The 11,537-nt window shown below is 41.4% G+C and overlaps 1 protein-coding gene across 1 annotated transcript in view; it reads left to right on the forward strand.

Annotated features, from left to right (window-relative positions):
• The window catches only part of fbln2 (fibulin 2), a 32,797-nt gene extending 23,032 nt beyond the window's left edge, over positions 1 to 9,765 (forward strand). Inside the window, exons 9-17 of the mRNA XM_079578975.1 lie at positions 2,069 to 2,203; positions 3,519 to 3,656; positions 4,214 to 4,357; positions 5,242 to 5,370; positions 5,622 to 5,747; positions 7,238 to 7,354; positions 7,458 to 7,586; positions 8,100 to 8,223; positions 9,319 to 9,765. Of these exons, the coding sequence (XP_079435101.1) occupies positions 2,069 to 2,203; positions 3,519 to 3,656; positions 4,214 to 4,357; positions 5,242 to 5,370; positions 5,622 to 5,747; positions 7,238 to 7,354; positions 7,458 to 7,586; positions 8,100 to 8,223; positions 9,319 to 9,679 (1,403 nt within the window). The 3' untranslated portion in view covers positions 9,680 to 9,765. The remainder of the gene's footprint in view (positions 1 to 2,068; positions 2,204 to 3,518; positions 3,657 to 4,213; positions 4,358 to 5,241; positions 5,371 to 5,621; positions 5,748 to 7,237; positions 7,355 to 7,457; positions 7,587 to 8,099; positions 8,224 to 9,318) is intronic.
• Positions 9,766 to 11,537: the final 1,772 nt, after the last annotated feature.

Genomic DNA, 11,537 nt, shown 5'->3' on the forward strand with positions numbered 1-11,537 from the left:
TGCATACTGAGGCAGTCTCTTATGTTCATGAATCATCTCTGGGCCTGATGTGAGCAGTTTTGTGTTGAGTGTGTTTATTTCAATGACACCGATTTGTTAGCTTGACCCCAAGTTTCTAAAAACCGCAATGCCACCACTTTCCCTGATATTGCAAATCACTTCCATAATGCATATTCTCCAGCTTTCATAGCGGCCAGCAAAGTTTGATGAATGTTTGCTGTAGTGGCCAGGGAACCAATGTTAGTGTCAGTCCCTGGACGGGATGTCATGTTGTCTGTTTCTACTTTGTGCTATAATATCAAAGCTTGTGCCTGCTGATAGACAGGCATGCGTCTATGAGGTGAGGAGCCCAGACAAGAATCGGTATCAGATGTTTCTTTCACACACCAGCTTCCCTGTGGACGGCAATACGCTTCATACAAACTCCCCCAAGGTGCAGCGCTAAAAGCCGAGCTGCAGATCCACGGGCTGTGCAGCAATATGTAAAAATATGTTCCCTTTTGTCTCTCTCTCTCTCTGTCTCTGCTTTTTCATCGAGACATGTGTTGCAGACAGTGCAGTGCTTTCAACCCTGTTCTCCGTGGAATGTGGTGAATTCTGGATTAAACTTGGATTAGAGGAATGTGCCAGAATGAACACAGATGTACTTGATAGGCTAACAGCAGTCCCTGTCCGGCGCTATCAGAGCATTCGGCCAATCGTCCCATTACTGTTGAGCAAGATAAGAAATCCACTGGTGCAATATGAGGCACCAGTGTCGTAAATCAACATGGTTTGTCAGAAAGAGATTCCAAAGCTCTCAGCGGTGTGACATTGACAACAAAAACAGCCCCATTTCGCCAGCACCAGATGATATTAATTAGTCATGGGATTTGCAAAGCTGCTCCTGTTCAAAGCCGATATCTGGTTTCCAGAAGCACAAACATAGTGTTGATGTGATGATGCAAAGTTGGATTATGAATCACCAGCAGTTCTGATGTAAAACTATGGCTATTTGCTGATACTGAAGGGATGAACACTCAAGTTCATTAAAGGACTAGGCCACCATTTTTCCATACTGAGATGAGTTAGACAAGTTGTACCTGACTGGTTTTTGACTGGTCACGCAAAAAGTGTTGTTAGCATTTAGTCTCTCCTCCTCTCCTGCATGGGGCCAAACGGGGGTGAAGTTAGAAGCGACCAAGCTCTTCCACGTTATCACTATTTAAATACGGTTACGTGAGTTGTTACACGCTCCAAGTATAGGTGCACAAAATGAAACATGTCGATTTTCTGTACTACTATACTACTATATTGTAAGGTGTAATAACACCTTAGGAGCACTTCGACGTCTGCAGTAAAGTTAAGATATTACTTTGCGGACATGTTTAATTTTGACTAACTATGCTTGGATTGTGTAACTACGCATGTAACCATATTTAAAGGGGCTAGATGCAAGTTTGCCATTTTATGCTCACTACTGCCACCTCAGGTCAAACGTGTAACTGCAGCTTCTATATTTAGCTCGTGCATGACGGCAATTAGGACCCGAATTAACACCTTTTTGAGTGACAGTGCAGGATTTTAGAGGCAGTTGTGGTGAACAGGTCTGGGCTCATTCTACACATTAGGACATGGCTGGAAGATGTAAGGGGAGGAAAATACATAATTTTAACATTTTTAAACTCCGTATAGTCCCTTTAAATAGTGAAAACGTGGAAGAGCTTGGTCGCTTCTAACTTCACCCCCGTTTGGCCATGTAACCATATTTAAATAGGGAAAACGTCTAACTTCACCCCTGTTTGGGGCCATAGAGGAGAGGCTAAATGCTAACAACATCTTTGGTCTTTTCGCGTGACTGAGCGCACGCGTAAAGACCAGACAGGTACTCATCAACTCGTCTAAGCTCAGGTAAGAACATATCTCAGTATGGAAAAATGGTGGTCTGTTCCATTAAGTGGGGCAACAGGTCAGGCACAACAGCAACATTTTTTCTATCTTGTGGGGGCGTTGAGTAGATTATTGGTTGATTACGTAGAAATAGTGGATACGTTGTATATATCTGTGACATAGTGGTCTTCTGTTGCAGATGTGGACGAGTGCCTGAGCCTCTCTCACACTTGCAGAGATGGCCAGCGCTGCAGGAACACAGCGGGCTCATTTGTGTGTGAGCGCATTCTCACCTGTGCACCAGGACACCGGCTCAACAACGGCCGCTGTGAGGGTGAGTGTGACAGTACAGCAAATGATGAGAAGCAAGATGCAGCTTATTTTATTCATATCATGCTGTTGCAATGTTATTCCGTCATGAAAAACGAATCCAGTATTTGTTTGTTTTTGTTCGTTCGGGCCTGTTTGAGTGAGCATGCTTATGCCCCACACCTGCCCATGTTATGAGGTCCTTCTCCTCCGGTGTTGTAAGAATCCCAACAGATTAACTGATCATTTCAGCCCTCAAACTACCTCCACTACAAAGTACACCTTGCTGACATCTTTACTTGAACTGCCTCTACACCGACAGAGGATGAGTCCATGCGTTTTTGCAATAATTGAGGTTCTTTTGCCTGGTATTTTTCATGCGTGTAAATCCTTGAATGATCAATGCTTTCACATGGAGGAGGGGATTTTTAGGAAGCAGTGTGTTTTTGGTGGGGGAACTACAGCGCAATAGATCAATTATAGAAGTTTGTGTGATGTAGCCCCTTTAGAAGTAGGAACTTACAGCAGATTCGATCCGAGCCCCACTCAGTGCATTTGTAACATTATTTGTGTGGTCATTTTCAGATCCAGCTGCACTGCTTTACCCCAAGGCTCAGTCTAATACACTCAAAGCCTGTTTCAACTTTATCATCCTGTCCCCCCGTATTGTTTCCATCTAATAGTATCAGAAAATAACAAGTAATTTGTCCTCAAGGATTCCTTTAGGACCCGGGTTTCTCCATGCCGCGGCAGGAGAATGGTGTTACAGGAGTAGTTCAAAAATGTCGCACACAGACTGCAGGGAAAAATGGCTACAAGGAAGAAATAGCTTTCCACTTTAGCCAGTGCATATAATACAAACTGTAGTTGCAACTTTTAATGACAGGAAATGTTCTGGGAAAATTATGTTCAACAATGTGGGAATGTGATATAATTCTTTCTGACAAATCCATCTTTCTTATAACAACAGCAGAGGGAAGCTAGCATGAAGACTGTGCTGTGGCATTTATCTCAAAAGACCAGATATGAACTGTAAGAAATTGGCTGCAAAAAAAAAAAAAAGTAGCAAGACAGATTTTCCAATAAAACTTCATCCATCACCCCTAAGATTCAATAGCTGTTACATTGCAAGTTTTCAGAGTTAATTGTGGAGTTGGAGGCAGCAGTAGTAGCCCTTTCCCCACACATTTTAACTCCATTAGTGACAATAAAATAATGATGGTCTTTTCAGTGGCGTGTTTATGTATTGAGCCACAGTGACACCTGCTGGACAGCTTGGACGCAGCTGGTGCAGTGTGGACAGTGTGTAGTGATAATGGTTGTTTAATTTTTTTCCCCAGACATTGATGAATGTGTGCTCGGGATCCATAACTGTGGTGGGAGTTTTGTGTGCGAGAACAAGCCGGGATCTTTCCGCTGTCGGCCTAAAGTCAAATGTATCACTGGATTCACACAGGACTCACATGGAAACTGCATCGGTAAGACAAGGATCCCATCTTAAATCAGCTGTATCTCAGTGAGGTCAAATTCTAGGTACTACTAGTAGGTGCCGAAAAAAAATATAATATCTTTAGTGACCAGGTTTTGATGCTTGTTGGTCCAGTGACAGCATTAAAGGAAGTTACTTGTTTCATAATTAATACATATTTAAGGGAATATTCTTTAATGGCATAAATGCACATTATTGTTCTGTTTTCTGGTTCTCGGAGACATACTTTTGTATAGGTATTGAAAGTGGTAGGGGAAAGCGAAGCACTCGGATGAAACCGCATGACCAGTTAAATGTACTTTTTCTCATAAAACATTACATCTGCACAAATAGGCTTTTTATTTAGTTTATGTTGACGTCCGTAGGATAGGATATGTACAGAGTGTACTTTTCTGGATCGGGGCAATAGATGGAATACACCAAACACATGTGTAGGCCTATATATGATTTTCGTATTAGGCTACATAATAGTCATGGGCTGGTTAAAAAAAGGTCTGAAAACTTTCTGAAGCCACTGTACTGTACTGTTTGTGTCCCGTTGTGCAGACATAAACGAGTGTAGCGCTCTGTCGGATCCCTGTGGCCCGGGCTCCCGCTGCATCAACACTGTGGGCTCCTACAACTGCCAAAAGAAGAGCATTACCTGCAGCCGCGGTTACCATGCCAACGCCCAGGGAGACGCTTGTGTCGGTGAGGAGTCTTTGTCCCATTGTGCCTATGTTCAAAGACGTTGGTAAAAAGAGAAAAAAAAGCAGTAATACAGGCCTGTGTTTTTGTTACTATACTTCCTACTTATTATTCACTTCAGTTAGCTTCATTAAACCTGAATAAGGGGAGACATTACAGGCAAAACTAAATTTTTTCAGTTTTCAGGTTTTGGGCCAAATTGGTCTCTGAACACACAAGCTTTCACCCGGAAACAGAAAATATGCCTAATCTTCACAATAACATGTTTAAATATTGCGCTGATTCAATGTTCCCCCATAGACTTATATGGGACAATGCAATTTCAAGGCCCTTTTTCTCAAAACACATTTTTCTGTCATTGTGGCGACACTATGTCCACGTCAGTCGGATCTAAAGACTTCAAATTTTCCAGCCTTGGACTGAACAATATTTGGAAGGTTTTTTCATAGGGATTTTTTATTATTTAATCCCTAAGCCCCATTTATTGAGTTTTGAATGTCAAAAAATGAGGCGAAAATTACATTTTTACACATTTTTCCACTAAAAACAGATTATTTTAAAACTAAACAAAAAATCCAAAATCCCCTCTGAAAAAGTCTCAGCAACTCATTTATCAATAAAATGAAACCATAAATTTGAATGTAGCTCTGTCCATTATTCAGATTTCGTCGCCGAAAAGATGGGAAATTTGGGGCATTTTTAGGCATGAAACACCTTGTTCTTACATGAAAAGATAAAATGACAGAAAACTTGCCATGTATTTTTTTCTCACATTTATGCCAGTGATCGACAGCAAAAGTTTCAAATTGATCTCTGTAAATATACATTTTTTCCCTATTCACCTGCAGTGTCTCGCCTTAAACATTGATATTTGTCCCTTTGAGCAGATGTCGACGAGTGTCTGGTGGGGTCACATCGCTGTGGTGCAGGTCAGATCTGTCACAACCTCCCGGGCTCATATCGCTGTGAGTGCCAGACTGGCTACCAGTATGACGCCCTGCGTAAAGTCTGTAATGGTGAGTGTCGCTGCAGCCGTGAGACTGGTGAGGGGTGCACTCTTTTTGATTGGTACTATTTGTTTGTGGTTAGTTTCATTGTTGTTCTGGTTATGCTGCAACCATACTTTCCATTTCCATGTTTATTTGAGAAATTTTGCTGCCACCAATTTATCTCAGATGTCAAAGTAAACATGTTGAGCCACTTATGTTTTACTCCGTGTCCCAACTTTCCTTTGTACATTCGGCACATCTTTGTTTTGCTGTGGCAGATGTAAATGAATGCTGGCGCTTCTCCGGACGCCTGTGTTCTCAGACCTGTGAGAACAGCCCCGGCTCTTACCACTGCTCCTGCACCTCCGGGTTCTCCCTGGGACCTGACGGCAAGAACTGTGAAGGTAACACATCCCTTCTGAAATCCAAAATGAATATAACATACTATATACCGCATACTACACATATGGGCTCAAAGCAGTAAAACAGTAATCGCTATTACATATCGCTATTAGCAAGATACACTTTGATGTGGAGTCAAAAAGAGTGCTGAAATGTAAGAGTTTGCTTTGTGCACACTATAGAGTCTACTGTGACTTCTGACCTTAACACTTTACCTAAAGGCTTGTTAATGAAGTAAATCTCCGAGGTGGGTTGTCGGCAACTGGTTAGTTCTCTTCACAACTAGGCCCAAGTCATCGGTTTTTTGTCTGAGATTCATTTAATCCATCTTTGAAATCATCTCATAAACTTTCTCATCTATTAGCATAAATTAACTTATAATAAATATCTCCAGAGCAGCATCCTTATAATTCCTGTCTGGTGCATTAATTACAATAACATTATATATATATCATATGGTGGACTTTGAGGCTGTTTTCACAAAAGTACGTTTTAGTCTCAAGGCCCATAACTTCGGCTCAATATGAGCCTTGGGAAAACAGCTGTCGAAGGCAGACAGAAACTTTGCAGGTTTGATCGACAGTTTGAAAAGTGTTTAAGAGTTCCTTGTTTTCTTCATAAACAGTTCTCTCTTAGAATTTAATTTAGCCGCAGTCTGGTGGAAATGGAGAATCTAATGGTGCATACATTATATTGCCGGAGGTTCAGGGGCGTCAGTCACAGAGATCAGATTAACTGCTTTCCAGACAAATTCATCCACTTCATCGTCCACACTGCAGAGGTGTATTTTCCATTCATTTGGCCTCATGATTAAACATTGCGGTCAGGATGGTAACATTTTACTGTAAATGAAAGCTCGGAGACTTCTATGGAGACTGACGGTTATAGCATTCAGACCAAACAAGCACTAAAACAATAATAATTAGTAACATTAATAATGTGGTGATATCCAATAAGCCCTTTTGTGCACTGACTTTACCTAAATAAGATGCTGCAATAATTGCATTTTATTCCACGCCAGTAAAGTACAGCATCAGACGTCAAAAGGCTGGTTGTATCAGATAGATCACTCTCTATCAATGCACTATCACACAAACAGAAATCAAGTTGTTGTTTAGCAAAGGTTGGTTTGCTTGCTCACTGCACTGCGGGCGGCACTGTGGCTGAGGGGTTAGCGCTCTTGTCTCAAATCTCGACTTCGGCACTGAGCAGGGCCTCTCTGTGAAGAGTTGTCTTGTTCTCCCTGTGTCTGTGTAGGTTTCCTCTGGGTACTCCAGTTTCCTCTACCTCCTAAATAATGCTGGTCAGGTCAGCAGCTCAGAACTATCGCTTCAACTGATCTACACAGATCAACTACTTACAACTAACTATTTGTGCAGTTGTATTAAAGCACTTTACCCGTAACCTTGTTCCTGTAATTTGTACTTGAGCATCAGGGTTAGGTTTAAACAATATGTGTATCATAAGATAAGTGCTTTTCCGTATCCATTAGACATAAACGAGTGTGAGAAGAACCCCTGCAGCCAGGAGTGTGCAAACATCTTCGGCTCATACCAATGCTACTGCCGCCAAGGGTACTACCTGAAAGAGGATGGACACACTTGTGAAGGTAAACTCAACGTGTTCAACAGACATTAGCAATTATTTCTATATTAATTTCTGTTGCACAGAAAGAGCACAGAACAGACTTTGTGATTTGTGTGTTTTTGCAGATATAGATGAGTGCTCTCAGAATATGGGAAACCTATGCACGTTCCAGTGTGTTAATGTAATAGGAAGCTATCAGTGCGCTTGTCCCCCTAGTGGATACGTCATGGCAGCCAATGGTCGCACATGTAAAGGTAAGATGTCACATAGGACTACAATGGTAATTTACAGCAAACCCAAAAACTCAAAAGAAGTAAAAATGGAATGGTAAGTTTTCTAGTCAAGTACTGAAGTGTGCACATCATCACGGGCATCTGGCTAGAGTTGTGTGTAAACAGGAAAAAAAGTTATGTTTTTGCAATAATACACACCTTTTAAAGAGACTAGATGCAAGTTGGTCATTTTATGCTCACTACTGCCACCTCAGGTCTTATGCGTAACTGCAGGTTCTATATAAAGCTCATGCATGACGGCACTTCTTACTTTAGAGGCAGTGGTGGTTAATAGGTCTGGGCTCATTCTACATATTAGGACATTGCTGGAACATGTAGGGGGAAGAAAATACTTAGTTTTAACATTTTTAAACTCCATATAGTCCCTTTAAAATAACAATGCAAGCCCCAAGCAGACACAGAGTATATATTATACTATGCAACTAAGCTTCTCAAAACATTTCACCGCAGTTCATTATTCTTTTCTCTTTCCAGATGTTGATGAGTGTGCAACTGCCTCCCATAACTGCTCCATCGGACAGAGCTGCTATAATCTCCAGGGAGGCTTCAGGTGTCTGTCCTTTGACTGCCCTCACAACTACAACAAAGTCACTGACATGTGAGTGGGCTTTCCAGATTTTTCACGTTATACACAGTAAAAGGTCACATGCTCTAATATCTCACTGGACCGGCATTTAGCTTTTGATTAGAACACGCATTCGCTGTGGCGTTGTTTCAAAAAGCTTCACCTTGTACTGATGATGGGTGAGTGTGACCACTGTGCAAAAGCCTTCTCCAGCATATCCCAAAGATTTTCACTGTTAAATTAATTAATTAATTTGTTAATTTGGTCGGGACAGTGTATGTTAATGAACATACATGGGACTCATGCATGCAAACACGCCACGCCGGAATGTAGCCTTCAATTAAATTAAATTCAAGTTTATTAAATGCTTCACCATAGCAACATATCACATAGAAATAAAATAAAATAAAATAAAGATAACAGATCAAGATACATTTAACTAGACAGTATTGAAGGCCAGGGAGAAAACGTGTGTTTTCAGTCTGGACTTGAACTGTCCAACAGACAGTTATGGGCGCTGCCACATAGAAGGCTCTATTACCTTTAGTTTTTTGCCAAGTTTTAGGAACATCCAACAGGAGCTGGTAAGCTGACCTCAAGGCTTATGGGCTTGTTTCGATCCGTTATGCCCCACTCGCACACTCAAACACATTCTCATTCATCCTAATGGTCGGGGAAACCGGAGTAACTGGAGGAAACCTACGCAGACACTGGGAGAACATACAAACTCCACACAGAAAAGCCCCACCCGGGGGTCTGGACTATGTGGCCAATCCATTTGTGAAAATAATGTCTCATGCTCCCTGAACCACTCTTTCAATGTGAGCCCGAATCTTGGCGCTGTCATCTTGGTAAATGCTGGTGATATCAGGAAAGAAGTTCATTAGGTATTGAGCTAATTCGTTTTGCGACATATTGTTGCTGAACCTAGGCCTGACCAACTGCAGCAACTTAAGATATTAACAGATAGTTAAGTCCAGGGGGAAACTTTATTTGGACCGGCAGTGGATCTAAGTATATACAGCACCAACAAACATGATAGTTAATAAGAGGGACTCCCTGGGAAAAGTTAAGAGACCAAGCTGCAATAAACAAAGAACAAACTGTGACGCTCCTTCATTGTTCCAGGCGCTGCGAGCGGATCAACTGTCCCCCCAACGCCCTGGAGTGCCTGAACTCCCCTTTGCGCATCACATACTACCAGCTCAGCTTCCAGACCAACATCATTGTGCCTGCGCAGATCTTCAGAATAGGCCCCTCCCCTGCATACTCTGGCGACCACATTGTCATCAGGATCACCAAGGGCAACGACGAGGGCTACTTCAGCACCCGTAAGCTCAACAGCCACACCGGCGCAGTCTACTTGAACAGGCAGGTCCGAGAGCCGCGGGACTTTGTCGTCGATGTGGAGATGAGGCTGCTCCGACAGGGGACATTCACATCCTTCCTGGCCAGAATCTATGTCTTTATTACATCGAGCCACATGTGAGCGAAGACAAAGGCTCAAAGACTCCAGATTTCATATGGTGCTTACAAAAATGCAGCAGAGAAAGAAGAGATGTATTACATTGTTTTAAGAAAAAAACATATCCATCAAACAAGTATCTATAAGAACAATTTGCAGTATTTATTTACCAGCCATATCACACCAATGTCAAGGAGCAATTTGCTAATAATGTACTGTAAAACCCATTATCAATTACCTCAAAATGAATTTTGTATTTGGGTAAATATATTTTTTGTCACCAAAAAAAGTATTTGAAAGCTTTACGTGATGCTTGTATTGCTTTGAGGATGTTATTTGTGTGTGGTTTATTATGAAATTATATATTGCTGATGTTCTGCTCTAGCCCCCACCACATTATCAACAGCAGCATTAGAATTTAGCCTTTTATCGTTCCGGCGGCAAAACAACTGAATTGTTCTTTTCTTTCTTTCGCCATACAATACTTTATTTGTGACACTGCAAATTTAAGGTTTTATTTGAACATAATGTAACAAGTCATCGCCAGTAAAAACATATTACAGCCATTGGAGTAAACTTTGTTGTAGTTTGATGAAACCGACCAAATCCCCTTTGGATTGATTGTGTATGAAAACTAAGAAATATTAATGTATTGTTATTATTGTATGCTTTATGACTGTGCTTCATTACAGATTATTGCTGTTATAATCTCAGGGTATTATGAATGCAGTCTTGCTGACCCAAAGCATTATTTTTGAACTGGATTTTTTCATCATCACAAAACTATACTCGCTTCATCAATAAAACTCATTCCATTTTAACTATATCTTCTGGGTTAATGTAGCGTTTTGTGAAGTGGAACAACAGTGCCATCTTGTGGATAAACCCACACATTAATACAATTGACGTTTTCCCTTCCTTGTGGTTATTTATACACGTGTAAACCTTATCTTGAGTTTTTGGCGGTGGTTTGTGCAACACCCACATGTGCAGTCCATGCAGTCATACAAATCCCACCCGGAAAATGTGTGTTATTTGCTTTCACAGTCCATTTAATGCAGGGAAAACAGCAGATAGCCCTTGCACAGGAAAGTTGGGCGGTGCTGTCTCCCATAAAAGCACTATAGCGGGCTAAAAACAGTCTTCTAAATCATTATTTACCGAAAGGAACCACGTGGGCTTTGTAATTCGGGAAAATCCACTGTTTCCATGGAGATCCGCCATGTTTGCAGCTGTTAGCATACATTTCCCTAAACTAATATTAGCTAAAAACAGCATCAAAAGTGGATAAAAAAAAAAGCCGTGGAACAACTCCGTTAGCTGCTGCGTTACTGCTGGTATAGGCTATACATCTAACTCACTGTAGTGTCCAAGTGTTTTAATGTGAACTCTAGTGTTATACATTTTAAAATCTCTGTTAGTTTATTATTGCTGCAAATCCCATGATGCTTAGCGGTATGGGCTTGAAGATTTGCAGAGTGAATTCATGGTCTGCCAAAACTGGCTACAACCATATTATGTGCGAGTTTGTGAGCATCTAAAGATAAAAACATGATGGAATAGGCTATTCTTCTTCTTCTTTTCAGGGGATACACATGAAAACAGATAAGTTGTACTTAAAGGTTCTGCCTGGGATTTGTATGGGGAGTTGTAAATGTAACCCCCATTTTCTCACGTTGTGAAAACTGACACCAAATTTTCCAGTCTTGTACAGTTTGTAAGGTTTCCCAGCAGAGGCGGATCTAAAGGGGTGGCATGGGGTGGCAGCTGCCCCCCCTAGTGAAGGTCTTGCTACCCCATTGTCATGTGATGTCTCACATCTACTTCAGAAGCTACTTGGGTGCTTACAGAGGCTCACTCCTGTGGCTCCAAAGATGATGAT

Source organism: Gobius niger, assembly GCF_951799975.1.
Source record: "Gobius niger genome assembly, chromosome: 20".
Lineage (NCBI taxonomy): Eukaryota > Metazoa > Chordata > Actinopteri > Gobiiformes > Gobiidae > Gobius > Gobius niger.